The sequence below is a fragment of the Mustela nivalis genome (assembly GCF_964662115.1).
Source record: "Mustela nivalis genome assembly, chromosome: 19".
Taxonomy (NCBI): Eukaryota; Metazoa; Chordata; class Mammalia; order Carnivora; family Mustelidae; genus Mustela; species Mustela nivalis.
This window is the reverse complement of record NC_139038.1, coordinates 22,184,039-22,201,775: the sequence shown is the minus strand read 5'-3', so window position 1 is coordinate 22,201,775 and position 17,737 is coordinate 22,184,039. Positions and strand designations below refer to the sequence as shown.

Sequence of the window (17,737 nt, the reverse complement as noted above, 5' to 3'; positions counted from 1 at the left end):
GGAACAGGAGGGGCACCTGCTCGGCCCTCGGTGGCCTCTGACTGGCAGAGGGCCACTGAGGGCGTCTCCTCAAGCCAAGCACACCGGTGACATTTGAAGGTACATTTTCCCCGAAAAACAGGGGAGCGACTTAGAGACGAGGTAGCGCCTTCATCTGATCTGCCCCAGCAAGATGGCGACCTGGTTCCATCCTTGGCCTTGGCGGGATCAGGAGACCGCGGGTTGCCCGCCAACATGGGGCTTCTGTCCGCCCGCACACAAGACTTGAAGCCACTGAACCCCTCGAGGGGACCCCGGGCACTGCACAATTCCCAGGTGGACCCCATCCCCGCTGTTGAATGCCAGAAACATATTGAAATACAAGTGAGTAGGGGAGGGGAAGATGAAGAGCATCACCTCAAATCCACTCTGCTATCATGTTCTAAGCAGGAAATTACTAACAAAGGTATTGCTTTACTAATGAATTAATATTAGTCACCCATGATGAATCTGCCCCATCTCAGTCCATGCAGTTGAAATTGAAATTGTGCTCTAAGTCGTTCCAGCTCTTGCTTGAGAACAAGATCTCTTCTTGATCTACCGATGTCAGCCAGTGCCCCTGGGGAACCCCAATGGGAAGAAGATGTGGGATGAACGAGGCTAGAGGTTTGAGAATCCGGTTTGGTCTGGTCTCTGCCAACCCCTGAGTGCCTTTAGCACCTAATTCCCTAAAACTCCAGTTCTGGAGTGACCTTCACCACCTGTGCCAAGACCCCGTAGGATGCGACCTGTGGCTCGCTTCATGTTTTTCTTTACCTTGAGGCGCTTCTTCTAGAAAACAGTTTTATGTTAAAAGCAAATGTTAGTTGCCTTGGAAGCACAGTCATGAACCAATTCATGATAAACTGTCCAATAACAGGAAAGAATCAAACATTGATCCCGCCTTTCCTACAAGAATGGTGCCACCAGGACCAGGCCACAGAGGAGGGGCAGCCTGCCTTCCTAGAGATGCTCCAACCAATGCCAGGCAAAGAAACAGCAGAAGACGATACCAGCCGTTAAGGGACCGAGGCACCATGTGTTAGCGGTTGGTCCTCTCAGTGGTGGCCAATGTCCCAGAAAGAGGGACACGAGACATTACGCGCCTTTGATTGAAAGAGCGCACCTTCTCTGTTCTTACCAAAGGGATCGGACCTGAGTCTGGCCAAGTCTCTAGGTCTGGCTACCAATTTTCAGGAAAACACGAAGGACGGTGGCGGGGTGGAAGGTGGGTGGGCATGTGCAGGAGCCCCACGACTGTGCCGTCAACCAAATCCAGACGGAAAATGCTCCACCAAACAGCCCACCATCTTCAGCAGATGAAGGGACAGATACAAGGAGGGGACAGAGGGGAGAAATCACTGTATTAAAAGGCTTAGAAAACACAGCCGGTTTCTAAAAACGGGAAAGATTAAACTATCGTGATAAGACCTAAGTGATCAAACTGTAAGGACGCAAGGAAGTCAAACTACGCAGTTGGCCGCTGGCCGCGAGATAGAGATTTGAACGTGAAGAAGATTCCAGAGTGGCTGGCCAAAGTTCTGCTTCTCAACCAGGCTGGCGGTTGGTTTGAGGAACTTAATCTTATAATAACTCATCACTAAGACCTCTACTTTGTATGGTTTTCTGTATTTGCTTTATAATACCTCAACATTTAAAAATTCAAAGACTTTACCGTGCTATCATAAATAGAAGAAATCTGTAAAAAGAAAAAAATATATATATATAAAATAAAAGCAAACCAATGACCTAGAAACTGGTGTTTGCCAAAGCTCAGAACCTGAAGCCTGGTACTCTGTGTTAAAAAGGGAAGTGTTAACAAAGATGGTATAGGTGTGTGACACAAACAGAAGCATTTCCCTTGAGGCACTCAGAGTTAAAGCGGATTAAAAGGTGAACGTAATTTAAAATCCGTGCACCAGCCAAGGTGACCCTTCGTACCCAGGACCATTTTGCACAGGGATGCACACGCCATACTTTGGCAAACACGACCCCAGCTCTTGGTGCCTGCAGAGGTGTGAAAGACGTTCTAGGAGGCCCAGCCCCCAGCAGAGCCCAGCGCGATGCTGGCAGACTAAGTCCCTGTAGGTAATACTATGCACACTTGCCTAAAATGTGCCCTCCCCCGATGGCCTGCTGTTAGGGAGATTCTCTGGGAATGAGAACTTAACCCCGCTGGAAAATCCTATCACTGAGGGCACGAAAGCCATATTGCCAATGAGGGGACAATCTGAGGACTCACTTGCTTCTCCAGGTTCTACCATATCCCCTACTGCACTGTTTGGTGACTGTCCCAGTCTGTTGCCTCTGCTCCAAGACCATAAACGTCTCAAAACAGGACCTGGTTTGCTTGGCTCTATCCCTGAGCACTTGGTCAAAGCCCAGACGAATGTGGTCTGTGAGATGCGCAAGGAACGTCCACGGAGCATCATCCCGCACCGAGCACTGTGTCAAAGGCTTCTCTTGTCGAATTTCATTCCCTCCTCACAGCCACATCAGATGCAGCTTCGTTCAGTTCATCCATTTTACAGACGAGCAAACTGAGGCTGGACGGGTTTTAGAATTTGCCGAAGGCCACCCAGTGGTAAGTGACAGAGCCAGGATCCAAACTAAGATCCCTCTGACCCCAAAATGCATCAAGAGACTTCTCAGAACAGGGTTTCACATACGGCAGTTCTAAGCCCGATGAGTGGTCTGTGCTGATAAAACCCACCCCAGGGCCAGATTTGGATCTTTCTAGGCTGGGAATGTAGAATCTAACCTAGTAGAGGACAGGACTTGGTGATGTTGGAGGAGAGAGGAAGCCCCAAGCTTTAAATTATATGCAACATACAACATAGGGGGTGGGCTCTAAAATGAGCATGCGTAGTGAGAACTGCACAGAATCGAAATAATCTTCAAGAATCCCTTAAAGCATCTTTAAGTCACTGGGCCACTGGCCCTTAGAAGCCCCAGAGGCAAGAACGAACTTTGTACCTTTTTGCACTGGGGAGCTGGCCACCCCCCTCCCTTGGTACGGAGGCCAGGGTCTCATTTGAACAGGGAAAAAGGTAAGAGGTTCCTTAAAGGGATGGCCGCGGCTCTCGCAGAGAGAGCTGGAATCAGCCCACAGCAGATCGCGCACAAACGTCCCCTTCTCTTCCTGGGAGTCCCAGTTCTGTGCTCAGGAGCGCCTGCCCGGGACACTGTATCCCCGCCTTGGGGGGTCCTCGGAAGGCTGTGTTCTCAGACGACCCCCCCCTCAGGAAGTCCGCCCAACTGGCAGGACGCCCGGGAGCATTGGCCGCAGGGTGTGCAGGGCCGACGCTAAGCCTCGAAGCACACGTACCCGTCCCTCTCCTTCCCACTCGTTCCCCCCCGCGAGCTCTGCCGGAACATCACATACGTGAGACTGAAAGTTCTCAGTCGCTGTCCCTGAGTCACCCCTGGCTGTCTGGGAAAGACCCTGCTTTGTGGGTTATTAAACCGAGGGCCCGAGTTCCTTTATCTTCCTTGTGACAGCGTCTGCCTAGGGGAATAGCTTCTCAGTGGCCGCCTCGGAAACTCTCAGCAGCCTCCCCCGGGCACCCCGTCTTGCTGTCTCTAGAGCGGAAAGATGGGGTTTGGTGCTGCTGGGAGGGCTTGGGCCGAAGGCCGGTGAAGCACCGGAGACGGGATGGCCAGACCCCCCCCCCCCCCCGCCCCGCTCCAGGGGGCAGTTACCATGGTCTGGAAGCAGGAATGCAGCTGGGTGAGGAAGGGCGGCTTCCCGGGCAGGGCCAGCACCCGCTTCTCCACCATCGTGCACTCCACGTCGTCGTCCTGGATCACCACGTCCTTCTTCAAGATCTTCACGGCGTAGAGCTCGTCCGTGCCTTTCCGCTCGGAGAGCATGACCTGGGAGAGAGAGAGGAAGCGCCGGTCAGGGTGGCTGGAAGGGCCCGGGGGATCGGCAGGGAAGGATGCGTCCACTCAAATCCCCTCCAGGCTCTGCCCCAGATGCCGTCTGCGGACACCAGCTCACGGGGTGACGCTGTCCACCGACCTCACGCCTTGACCGGCTGAACCCAGTCAGCAGGCAGGGTCCGCAGAGCAACACGCGAACACTGATCCCTTGCGGGTTCGCAGCAACGCCCAGCCCCCGGGGCGAGAATACAAACCGCCTGCGGGAAAGTGTCTTTGCTTGTTTTCTTCGCGAGCGTAGTAGTGCCTACGACAGAGTAGATGCTCGATAAATAGTTGTCGAAGGAGGGCGCCAGAGCGTTCCTGAGAACACTGAATGGGGAACACGCGTTCCCTTTTTCACTCAGTTATTTAATATTCATTAAGAGCCTGCAAAGCACTGGGAATATGGCCATAAATAGGCAGGCATATTCTCCGACCCTGCCATCCAGAGGAAGAAAGACTTCAGATATTAATCACAGAGATGATTAGCATAATATTTGAACATCCTCTCCTGCTGTCCTACGGCTTCCTTCCATGCGGCCGTGGTCCCCACCCCAGCATATTAACCGGTGTGGCTCGGGACACATCATGTCAGACGCCACAGTGGCCGGTAGGAACTGTTACCGAAAAGCCTTTTAGAAGCAGCACAGGGCAGTACCATATTGCATGAGGCTTGATCAGGCCTGGGGGCTTCTGGGAAGGCTTCCTGGAGGAAGAAGCAATCAGACTGAAACAAGCATTTACTGCAGGCGCTGTGTCGGGTATTTGGCAGGTGATCACCTCAGTCGCCACTACATTTCTGAGCACTTATCAATGTGCCCGGCAAGTAGTGGTTTTCATTTGTTATTTTTCATCCCATTGTGTGAGAATCAAGAATGTAGGTGCCATCAAGAAACCTACCTTACAGGAAAGCGAGGCTCATGGTGGGTGAGAAACCTGTCACACAGCAAATTCAATTAGAGAGAGGGACCGCCGGATTTGAACTCAGGTCTGCTCAACTCTAAAGTCTCTGCCTTTAAATGCTGTACTTGCCCAGAGCTCTAGAAAAATCCTCAAGGAGTTTAGGTGGTCAAGCAAATAAAATGCTTCTACCCGATGAGCTGAGGGACCAGAGAACACGACAGAGCCCTAAGGCCAGAGGGAGGGATGCCTGGAAGGCTCTCCCAGGCAGGAGGGCAGCCGGAGGGCAGCCGGGAGCCCCTCCATTCAGCTCGTATCCTCATGGTAAGATAAGAGTCTGACTGCATGGAAGCTTCAAGGCTGAGCCAACCAGCCTTGGTGACAGCTCACCACAATCAGGGTAGCCATGGGCAATGCAAAGCCAGGAATTCAGAGCCTTGAGCACGGAAGTTCCCAGCACACCCTTCTCTACCCTAGGACAGCTCTCGACTTCTCCCCTCTGGCCCCACCACAGAAAGAAGAGCCGCCAAGCTGAGCAAATCCTACCTGCTGGGCATTTACTCAGTCCTCATGCAGACGCACAGAGCAGAGCGGGGCTTAACGGGCCAGGCTGTGTGTCCTCCGCGTGTTTCCCATCTCCCCCGTCTCTCGTTGGCCCCCAAGGGCTGTTTCCCCTCCCCCAGCCCTCACCGAAGCAGAAACATGACTCTAGAAGGTCAGTATGCTAAGATATGAAGAGCTGGGTAGAGACAGGGGCTTTCTGCTCCCAGATTCCAGAGAATGCTGGGCATGGGGCAAGCGCAGGGAGGAGACAGGGAAGTGACTTGGCCAGAAGACACAGGGGCAGAGGGGCTGAAGGGAGAAAGAATTGCTTTCAGCTGAGGAGCCCCCCCACCCCCCACCTCCCAAGTGCAGTAGGAGGGGCTCAGTGCTGAGTCAGCTTCGAGCGTGGACAGCCCCACTGACCTATCACCACCGGTCAAGGCATCATCTAACAAACCTACACACTTGGAAACATCCACTCGTAGACTGCCCAAGACAGAGGGGAGGGGCCCCGGACACCCCCGAATGCCAACCGGGGTCATGATGGGGCATCTTAGCCTCCTGACTAGAGGAGAAGCAGGACAGAGGGCTGGGAATTCGCCAGGCACCAGGGGAGGGCGGACATCCTACAGCTGTTCCAATTATCCCCACTCTACAGATAAATAAACCGAGGCTCAGAGACATTAACCTGCTCCAGCTAACAACTGCTCTAAAAATGCAGCCCTGCCTATGCTGCTCAAAGTGCGTACAGTCCTTCGGGGACTCCCACAAGCCACACAGTTCCAGGACTACATCATTTTCTTTCTTTTCCTTTGAGTCTTGCATCCCCCTGTCTGCAGTGTCCTTCCACACTCTCTCACTGCCCAGAAAATCAAAGATTCAGCTCGGATGTCACTTTCTTCTCTATCCCTCAGCGATGCACTGAGATCAAACGAGTCACTCCCCGCTCTGGGCCTCAGGACTGTTTTGTGCCTATGTCAGTTACTTTAACACAAGTTTCCCAAACTTTGATCAGTCATTCATGTGCCTTTTTTTTTTTTTTTTTAAATATCTTCTCCTATCACCTAAACTGGTATTTGCTTAGTATTTTAAAAACCTAGTCACATTTTTACTGAACTAAATTTATCTGAGAAAGGAAACTGTGGATCACCACTATTAATGGCAAGCCAGTATCACTAGCCATAAATGGAAGATCAGCATAAAAATAAATAAAAGCAAAGCCGTGCTAGGAAATTCTAGCTAGCTACTGCTCGCTGCTAAAGCCAGCCCCTGCGTGTTCTCCTTGTTAAAGGAAAAAAGTGTTAGCAAATGTTAGAAAACTATTAACGGCATGCATATTGTCTTCAGATGAGATCTTCTTGTTCAAGTCATTAGAAAGGATGAGAGAAAATAGAAAGAGAGAATAAACTTATCACGATGTGATTTCCTTTTATTTAGTACCACATCTATGTACTACCTCCAAACAATCTCAGGCACGAACCTAAAATCACCTTTCAAATCACCAGTGCAATGTGCTTCACACCTTAGGAAATACTGTGGCATCTGTAGAAATTTTTTAAGTCAATCAACAGGGACGTGTAAAGACTTTGGTGCCTGGCCCTGTTCTAAGAACACAGGTAGAAGGAAGAATAAACCATTGCCGCGTAGCTCCTCTGACATCAGGGGAGTGCTATGCAAATGAGCCAAGGTCCGGAAATGCCCCTGTGCCGGCTGGAGGAGAGTGGAAATGACCCACATGGGACACTGGGGACCAGTTTAGATACAGAACTGAATGAGATCCTAAGGCAGGGGTCGGGAAGCGTTTCCTGAAGGGCCACACAGAAAATACTGCAGGCTTCGCAAGGCAGCCTCTGTATCGGTTACTCAACTCTGCTGTTGTCGTGGGAGAGAAGCCACTGACAACACAGAAACGAATGGGTATGGCTGTGTTCCAATACAACTTTTTTTGTAGGGGCACCTGGGTGGCTCAGTCGGTTGAGTGTCTGCCTCTGGATTTGGGCTCAGGTTATGAACTCCGGGTCGTGAGATCGAGCCCTGCATTGGGCTCTGCGCTGGGCATGGTACATGCTTAAGACTGTTTCTCCCTCTGTGCCTCCACATTCTCTCTTAAAAAAACAACAAAAAAAAAAACACTTTTTTTTTTTTTTTTAAATAAAACCAGGTGAGGGCTAAAAGTCCACCGACAGAGGAATGGATGAATAGATAAAGAAAATGGGGGTGCCTGGGTGGCTCAGTGGATTAAAGCCGCTGCCTTCGGCTCAGGTCATGACCGCAGGGTCCTGGGATCGAGCCTTGCATGGGGCTCTCTGCTCAGCGGGGAGCCTGCTTCCCTTCCTTTCTCTCTGCCTGCCTCTCTGCCTACTTGTGATCTCTGTCAAATAAATAAATAAAATCTTAAAAAAAAAAAAAGAAAGAAAAAGAAAATGGTGTGTGTGTGTGTGTGTACACAGTGGCAAATCACTCAGCCACAGAAAAAGAATGAGATTTTGCCATGGGTGACACCATGGATGGACCTATAAAGTAATGCACTAAGTGAAATATGTCAAAGAAAGACAAATCCCATATGATTTCATTTGTACCAGTAATCTAAAAACCAAACCAAATAAACAAAGCAGAACTAGACCCATAAATACAAAGAACAAACTGGTAGTTGCTAGAGGGACAGGGGTACTGGGACCGACGAAATAAATGAAGGGGATAAAAAGATACATGCTTCCAGACACAAAATAAATAAATAAGTCAGGGGGATGAAAAGTACAACGTAGGGAATATAGTCAACCATGTTGTAATAACGTTGTGTGGTGATGGACGGTAACACTGCGGTGAGCACGGCATAATGTATACAATCGTCAAATCACTATGCTGTACACCTGAAACTAGCAGAATATTGTGGGCCGTCTACACCTCAATAGGAATAAATGAATGAATGAATGAATGAACCAACCAGTGAATGGCAAAAAGCTGGGCACCAGTTGTTTGCTAGAACACATGTTTCAAGACAGATTAGAAAAATAAAAGTTCCAACATAATCACAGTGGCAGCAGTTTAATTTGGAAACTAATCCTAGCATGCCTCTCAATTTTTCCAACTTTTTATTAGAAGAACCTTCTGATTGGACAGTGGGCCCACCTGGCCACAGCTGATTGGATCAGAGTTAGCTCCTGACCTAAGCTGAGCCAATCAGATTCTCTCCCCAGAGAAATTGCAATTTATTAGAAGAACCTTCTGATTGGGCAGTGGACCCACCTGGCTACAGCTGATTGGATCAGAATTAGCTCCTGACCTAAGCTGAGCCAATCAGATTCTCTCTCCAAAGAACTTGCAATAGGATTCCGAGTCCGGTCAGCCCTGCGCCCCTGAAGAGAGAACCACACAGATCTGCCTGCAGTGGTGCTTCTCTACCACACGCTGGAAAGAAGAAACTGACGTTTTGGGGAATGAGCAGAGGACTTGCTTTCCAGTGCCTGGATCCAATTTCTCACAAGGCTTGGCTGTTTCCCACCGAAAACCTCCATCTCTCCAACAGACTGATCATTTTTACTGATATTAGTTGGAGCAGGTTTCTGTTACTGAGGGATCCTGTAAGACAAAATTACTGTTTGGGTGGCTCAAATTCTTAATAAAAATTAAAATGTCAGGCAGCCCAATAGCAGCAGCCGGTTGGTCTGTAACTGAAAACAAGGCAGGTTCCATTCTCTATACAGGACGATGCCTCTTGCCTCTCTCAGGTCCCTTAGGGATACTTCTTGATGACACAGATCCCAAGCCCCAGGAGCCCCACAGTATGGCCTGGGAGTCTGCATTGTAACAAGCGTCTGTCTTCGCCATGATTCTAATCACCAAATTCGTTGATCTGTGGAACATTGAGGCACTATCAAAATTGATTCATTGGCTATGGAGTTCAGGAGGTATTCATAGGCCCAACAGACTCCTTCTGTCTTGATCTTCCTAACACCTCTCCATAGTCATTAATGGGATTAAGAAGGAAACTTCTCTTTGTTCCAAGATATTCTCATCAAACTCTCCTCGGCAAAGGGAACCTCTCAGCCCCTCTCGGAGGGCTTTTTGAGAGCTTCTTTCCTCATGTCATGAAGGAAATGATGTTCGGCAGTCCTTAGAAAGATCGGGATACCCCTCAGTCAAGAGACAGAGTCTATGCCTTCTCCCCTTGAACCTGGGCAGTTCTCTGCGACTGCCTCAATGAACGGAACAGAGTAAAAGTGGTCCCCTGTGACTTCTGAGGCCATAGCTTCTCAGTTTCTCTTGGGACACCTGCCTTTGGAGCCCTGGCTCCTCCGTGCTAGGGAGGCCAAGGAAGGCAACCCCAGGGAGATGTCCTGGGACTCCAAGCCCACCAACCCCAGAGGCTCCGGCCTCAGCTGTCCCCACAGCCCCCGCAGGAGAGCCCCCAAACCACAACCCCCCAGCAAGCATTCCCAGTTTCCAATCCCCGGCCCACAGAAACCACGAGAGATTATAAGTGGTTGGTGGCGTTGTCAACATCTGAGTTTCGGGATGATTTCTCATGCAAAGATAGATGACCGAACAGGTTCTTCTAAGTTCACATGTGCACAAACGTAACCACTTGCCCGTGCGGCCCTGTTCCCCTTGCCTTGCTTGATCCTTGGGTTTGGTTGTGCACACTCTCTTCAATCAATTTCTTTTTTTAAGGCTTCAATTAAAAGAAGCAACAGAGATGGAATTCATTCTGCCTTCCAAATGTGTCATCTCTTCCAGTCTTTTCCAGGACTTGGAAGGCGGGCCAATTCACCCGTTCATTCAGTAAACATGTCGTGTCTCGGATGTGCCAGGCACTGAGATGGGCACTGGGGATGCCGAGAGACGAGCTCCTGAAGCTCGCCCTCCTGCACAAGTAATTACCAAATTCAGTTACGCCTCAACTCCAGCAAGAGAAGTGCATGGTGCCCCATGAGTGTTTGAGTGGAGGATCTAACCCGATCGCGTGGGTCCGCGAAAGACGTTCTGGGGAAGTGAGAGCTGAGCGCGGATCTGAACGACCAGGAGAACCAGCCAGGAGCATTCCAGGCAGAGGGGAGAGAACTGTGCTTCCTTAGGATTAAACTATCCAAATCCAAAAACCTGGGTCTAGAACTACCATAGGAAGGGAGCACCCAAGCTCTAGAACTCAGATTCTGGATTCCAATTCCCACCAGAGATGCAGCGGAACTGCAGAGCTCCAGCAAAGAGGGCAGCACGGGCACCAAGCCGGGAGACTGGACGGGCACGGGGTGGTGTTCAGAGGCAATGGTGCGGGGTTTAGAGGCAACCACAAAGAAGGTGATGCTGGAGGGAGAGTCAGCCTGGGAAGGGGTTGGGTTGTCGGCAGTCGGTGGTCAGTCATGATAACCACGCCCACTTCCGGCTCTCGCCCCTGGGGGATCAACTTCTACTCTCCCCACTTTGCAGACTAGGAAGCCAGGGTGTAGGGAGCGCGGTGACTAGTCCAAAGTCCAGGAAGTGAAACTTCCCATGTCACCCATCTCCAAAACCCTTGCTCTTAACCATATTCTGATTCTCTGGCCCTCAAGTACCCAGTGCTCTGCTACAGTAGTTCTTGTTTTGTTTGTTTGTTTGTTTGTTTGTTTGGAGGAAGAGAGAGAGCTGGAGAGAGAGAATCTTAAGCAGGCTCCAAGCTCAGTGCAGAGCCCAACACGGGGCTCCAACTCAAGACCCTGAGATCATGATCTGAGCCAGAATCAAGAGCTGGACCCTTAACTGACTGCGCCACCTAGGGACCCCACCTATGGGGAATTATTTAAATTATTTATTTATTGAAATTATTTATTAAGTTAGTATTGTCAGAGTGTTTCAAATTCGGCTCCAGATCCCTGCCCTGTTCCTCCCTTTCCTACCCCCCAGGAAAAAAAAAAAAAAACGTAGGTCTGGGTCACTAGAGATCTCGCACTTCCTGCGAGGCTTGGGACCTCACAGGCTAACCTGTGGCCATAGGCAGGCAGGGCATTTCCTTTTTCCATGTCTTAGACAACCACTAACAAACCACTCATTTGCTTGGCGAGAGGGGCTTGGCCTGAGTTGATGCCACAGTCCCGGCTCCTCCATCCGCAAGTTCTTTTGGGGACTCTGTCCCAGGCACAGTGCTAGGCATGGCTGATGCGACCACAAATGGGACGCGCACGGCCCTGCTCTGAAGCATAAAGCAGCTTGGGAAGAGCTTCCTCTCCCTGTGCCCTGAGGCACTGGCATGGGAGAAGAAAATGGCAGAGAGACAGCCATTGCCATGGCCACGGGCACGGCCGCATTCTAAAATGTTCCTTTAAGCGCCAGCGAGCTTTTGCTTTTCATTAATCGTCTCATGAAGTTTCTGGAGTTTCCACTTCAGTTAATACCAACACAGAGGGCGTGGGCTGTTTGTTCAGCTGTCCCGCCGTCTCCAGGGTGAGGATTCCAAACAGACTGAAAGGACGTGTTGAAGTGACGCGCTTATCAACCTCCAAGCCACATCTGTTACCCAAGAATCTTCTGGGAGAGACGTGATAAATAACACCACTCCAGCGGCGGCAGAGGAAATGTGGGAAAGTAGCCAGGGACCCCTGGCTGCAAAGTTTGTTGCACTGAACTTTACTGGTGAATCCAAAGGGCAGAACGTGGCCAGCGTCTTGGCCTCTGGCCACGGGATGGAGTCGCAGAATGGTTAGGACGCGGGGTTTCACGTCAGAGGACCGGGGAGCTGCCGCAGGGTGGCCACACGCTAGCCGCATGACCTTGGGAAATTCACGTAACTCTTCCTCTGCTGGTAACACAGGAACAAGGACGACACTTCCCTTCTGGTGGTAGTGGCGTACCTTGGGGGGATTAAAAGCAGCGCACACACCTTTGCTCAGTTGGGCACCGTGCTGGGCAAAGGAGGGGTGCTTATCCCTGGTGGTTGTCCTAGTTTTCTGGGGCTGTCATAACAAAGAACCAGAAACTGGGAGGCTTAGCACCAAGGGATTTTATTCTTTCCGAGTTCTGGAGGCCAGAAGTCCAACGTCAAGGTGTTGGCAAGGATGCTTCCTTCTGGAGGCTTCCATCTAGGTTGTCATGGAGAATCTGCTCCATGCCTCTCTCCTAGCTTCTAGCGGTTGCCAATAATCCTTGGCTTACACATGTATCTTTGTCTGTTTTCATGTGGCATTCCTTCCCAGGCCCCTGTGTCTGTGTCCAGATTGACTCTTCTTTTGAGGACACCGGCCATTAGATTAGGGTCCCCCACCTACTCAACTTGATTACATCTGTAAAGCCCTTCTGTCCAAATACAGTCACCGTCACACGGATTGTAGTTAGGACTTGAACATATGTTTTGGGGGAAGACAATTTTATCCACTACAGTGGTTGTCATCAATGTCACCTTCTCAGAGAATGACTTGGGGAGGAAGAGGACTGCCTATGTCCTTGTCTACTGGCACCCGTGTCCCGTTCTCAGCTGGCTAAGGAGATTTGCCCTGCAGGACTGTGGGTCCAAATGCTTACCAACATGAGAAGGTAGCCATAGCCAGGGACAAAAGACCCTATACCCCATTCCCCCAGCTTCGAGGGACACCTGCTAAAAGTCCAGAGTCAAATGGAGTCTCTCTTAACTCCTCTCGGTTACATCTCTTGTTCAACACAGCAACAAGTTCTGTCAGCTCTTCTTTCAAAATGCATGTCCTATCCAACCTCCTTCCCGATCTAAGCCACCTCGATCCTGAGCCGGTTACCTGCAAGCGTCTCTTCATCATTCCTCGTGTCCTCCCCACTTGTGCCCCACCAGCACACGCACTCTGCTCCGTGTACCCCAACAAAGCTTTGCAACTCAAGCGGGTCCCTGCTCACCCCACCTTCCTACGATCTTCTTCCCTTCCCACTGCACTGAGGACTCCCTCCCCCGACACGGCCCCAGAGGTCCTCCCTGACCCCCTCCTCTCAAGTTACAGCCCCCAGTTCGTCACTCCTCTTCCCCTACTCAGTCTTCTTTGGTAACACTCACCGCACCTGACATGATAGGAATCTTTTTACCTTCCTCCCTCCCTCCCTAGATGAAGTTCTAGGAGAGCAGGTCTTTTGTTAGACTCGTTCACTGGCACATCCCCAACACCTAGTACCTAGTAGCCACTCAAGGAATATCTGTTGGATAAATGAATGAAAAAGTCTGCGTGGAGGGAAAGTAGCTTAAAACAAAAACAAAAACAAAAACAAAAAAACGTAGATCTGGGTCACTAGAGATCTCCGATGACTTAGGTCTCAGCATTGTTTAATTTCCAACCCGTATCTCACAAAGAACTGGAGGTAGCATTCAAGTCTGTATAACAAACATCTGGATTTTACAGTATGTAAATTATACTTCAATAAAAGTAGTTAAAAACAATTATACACCATATAGTGCGTGTGTGTATCTCCTCTCTCCATTCTCTCTTTCTTCCTCCCTCTCTCAGCTGCCTAGAGGCCAAAGGAACCCAAGACACAGGAAACATAACAAAAGCTCGTATTTCCTTTAAGGGAAAATCATTTTTTGAGGAGGAAAAGCAGCTTTCCCTAGAACGGGGGTCTACAAGGAATGTCTCGCATGGATCGTGAACACGTAGTACTACCGAGGATGGCGGCTCTAACGACGTCCCCCCCAGACCCTCCCACTGGGGCGGGAAGCGAGGACGGGGAGACAACAAGCATCCAGCATCGTCAGAAGCTGCAAGCTCAGCTCACACACTGGGCTTGGGAAAAGACTCACTGGAACGCGTATGGCACATTGGAAAGAGAAAAAGAGAGAGACTCGGGGCTTGCAGGGTCCCCAAACTCCAATCTGGGAGAAGAGGATGGGGAAGGTGCTTGAGCTGAGGTTGGCACAGGACAGGGAGACAGAAGCAAGTTAAAACCCAGTGTGTACACTGTGGGCCCAGAGCAGACCCCCGGACTCCTCTCCCACCCCGCCTGCGACACCCACCCCACGAGGCAGTGGGCGTGTGCACCAGGCTGGGGACAGGCACTGGGGGCTAGTCTGTTGCAATGTATGCTCCAACTTTAGTTTAGGGCTCCATGTTTCTGAGGGTCCTCCCTGCTGTCTGGGCGGTCTCTTCTGGGTTGCACCCAGTCCCCCAGAGACCAGCCGAGGGGACTTTAGATCTGCTCAGCTCTAAGTTTTATTTTTGTTTTTGTTTTTGTTTTTTAAGATTTTACTTATTTATTTGACAGAGATCACAAGGAGGCAGAGAGGCAGGCAGAGAGAGAAGGGAAGCAGGCTCCCTGCTGAGCAAAGAGACTGGATATGGGTCTCGATCCCAAAACCCTTAGATCACGACCGGAGCCAAAGGCAGAGGCTTTAACCTACTGAGCCACCCAGGCGCCCCAACTCAGCTCTAAGTTTTAAGTTCGGGGCGCCCCCGTCCCCCATCTTTGGCTGCGGTTTGCCTCCCGTGCTTACACCAAGCTCTTGTTTCTCCGGGACGCACATCAGAATTCCCTGTGGAGCCTTTAGAAGCTGGAGTCTGGGCTGCACTGCAGACCCATTCAGTCAGAACCTTCTAAATCCTGGGAGCCTTCTCGTGCCAGGCCAGGTCTGCCCTGGGGAGGACGCAGTGGGGACTTGGCAGGCCGTCAGGACGGTGGTGGCATCCGGGGCTGGAGCCCCGGGCACACGCCGTTCCCCTGCGCTTCCAAGGGTGTTCACCCACTTGGCAGGAGGATTTTGAGAGAAATCTGGGTGCCGCCGAGTTACAAAAGGAAGGGGAGCTTCAGCACCCTCAGCTTGACAGCCTGACAGGTACCCTGACAAGCTCTTCGAGGGAAGCATGAGACTGTGATGACAACAGAGTCTGACGAGCTGGAAGTCTGCGTCTAATGAGAACGGTAACATCACAGCGGTCCAGGCCCGGCTCTGTCATCGCGAATTCAAAGCCTGACTCTGTCATGTGCGTGCTGTGTGATTGTGGGCAAATTACTCAGTCTCTCTGAGTCTCAGTTCTCTTACCCATTAAAGGGGCATAATGACAGCTGCTCCCTCACAGGGCCCTTGGGAGAGCCAGTGACGGAATGCAGGGAAAACGCGGTGCCCAGCCCGCAGCCAGCCACGCTGGGAAAGAGACAGTGGACCCAGGGAGCACAAAAGGGATGTTCCAATGCCCTCGGTGGCTGTGGCGGCTCTCCCTCACCCTCTCCAGAAGAGACAAATCGAAAGGCACAAAGTGAGACGAAGCCATAGACCCAAATTTCTGCAAAATCGATTTCCCAGGAGATGTGATGCAATGTCGGGGATCAAACCAAGGTCCTGTGGTCTGTGCTTAGAGGTGGGACTGGCACAACCTGCTAGAGGCTAAGAGGACCTCCCTCAGGGGGCTGCATGCTCAGCGCGGACAGGGCTTTCCTGCAGAATCAACAGAACACTGGTCATCCTCTACAGTCTATGAGGGGGCGGGGTGACAGACACCTGGTTGCTAGGTCCTCACAGACCTGTCAGTTGTGTGCAGATTTGCCAAAGCCCTCCCTCGGACCAGGCTAGGGATAAAAAGTCGGCTCAAGGCCACTCAACCCTGGGTAACCAGAGGCCTGGAATGGGGGGGTAGATCCATCCTAACCCAGAAATCTTATAGCACGTTGGATGTGGGAGTAAAAATGTAGACACACACCCATCAACCCATGGGGCTGTAACAAGGACTCAGTGGCATAAGGCATGTGAAATGCTGCTCAGACAGAAAGAACCGAAGGCGCTGTGTTTGCCGTGGCCGAGGAACTGGGAGCCTTTACGGGGCTTTCCCAAAGTTCAACTTTCACCAGATGCAAAGATGTCCTAACATGCTCTAGGTTATCTTAAAGGCCCCATATTGGGGCGCCTGGGTCACTCAGTGGGTTAAAGCCTCTGCCTTCAGCTCAGGTCGTGATCCCAGATCAAGCCCCGCATCTCATCTCGAGCTCTCTGCTCAGCAGGGAGCCTGCTTCCCTTCCTCTCTCTGCCTGCCTCTCTGCCTACCTGTGATCTCTGTCAAATAAAAAAGTCTTTAAAAAAAAAAAAAAAGGCCCCATATTGACTCACCAAAGCATATTCTTTTTTTTAAAGATTCTATTCATTTATGTGGGTGTGTGTGTGTGTGTGTGTGTGTGAGAGAGAGAGAGAGAGCTCACAAGCAGGGAGAGAGGGAAAGAGAGAAGCAGGCTCCTCACTGAGTAGGATCCTGATGCGGGGCTCCATCCCAGGACCCCAAGATCATGACCAGAGCCAAAGGCAGACGCCTAACCGACTGAGCCACCCAGGCGCCTGTTGGAAGCTACGGCATGGTTGGAGTCGAGGACCAAACCAGGCCCTGACTTGTGTCTCCTTCAAAGTCCGGACACCTTGACAAGGTTAAGGACAGGAAAGTGGAGTAACACTGAGAAAGGGTCTGTGCTCTGTGTCGTGCGCTCGCCTATGTGACTTCCCACACACTCTCCCTACAGAAGGGAACAGTGTGGTCAGGGTCCTGAATTCTCAGTTGGTCCTTGTTGTTTCTGTACCTCCCATAACCCACTCCCTGGTTGACTGTCTTGCTCACGGCTTTAGCGGAGACTACCTGGCATCACGAGGTTTGCTTAGAGTTAATGTAAACTTGTTACAGAAACTTGCGGTCATCTGACCAGATACTCCTCCTATTGTGATCTGCCTTATAAATGCTGGTAAGATGTGAATAAAACCGGCCCTGTTGGACATCCTCCTCAGGGTCCCTCCTGCCCCCATCTCTTTGTCTCTTAATTTCTTTTCACCATCCTCTTAACCCTCACATTTCCTGGTCGATTTGTCGCGCCGGCCGCGACAGGCGCCTCTCCAAAGTGTATTCTTATTATTTAATTTAAACTTCGGATCAATTTTTCTAAGAGCATATGTGTGCACATATGTGTGTTTAGGTTTTTTTTTTTTTTTTAAGATTTTATTTATTTATTTGACAGACAGAGATCACAAGCAGGCAGAGAGGCAGGCAAAGAGAGAGGAGGAAGCAGGCTCCCTGCTGAGCAGAGAGCCCGATGTGGGACTCGATCCCAGGACCCTGAGATCACGACCTGAGCCGAAGGCAGCGGCTTAACCCACTGAGCCACCCAGGCGCCCCTAGGTTTTATTTTTGATGGTGGTTACATTAATTGAATATGTAGTCATGTGATTTGGGGGTGGGTGATTCAAATGCCTTTGCCTCCAGCAGCAAACTGGAAGTTAACAGTCTAGAAATGATTTCTGGCAACTGGGGAGACTTGCTAATTGAAGAAGTACTTCAGGAAAAATTGAAAAGTGATACAGTGGGGAAAAGATGTTAATTGGGAGTTAATAGTGTGGAGCGGGGTAGGACACGGCGGGTACCACCTCCAAGCTGGCCAGACCCAAAAAAAAAAAAAAAAAAAA

The 17,737-nt window shown here is 50.7% G+C and overlaps 1 protein-coding gene across 4 annotated transcripts in view; it reads right to left on the bottom strand.

Moving 5' to 3' along the window:
* Positions 1–17,737, bottom strand: part of PRKCB (protein kinase C beta) — a 322,427-nt gene that overhangs the window by 55,771 nt on the left and 248,919 nt on the right. For all 4 annotated transcript variants that reach the window (XM_082714812.1, XM_082714813.1, XM_082714811.1 and 1 more), the window contains exon 10: positions 3,721–3,894. In XM_082714812.1, the coding sequence (XP_082570938.1) occupies positions 3,721–3,894 (174 nt within the window). The remainder of the gene's footprint in view (positions 1–3,720; positions 3,895–17,737) is intronic.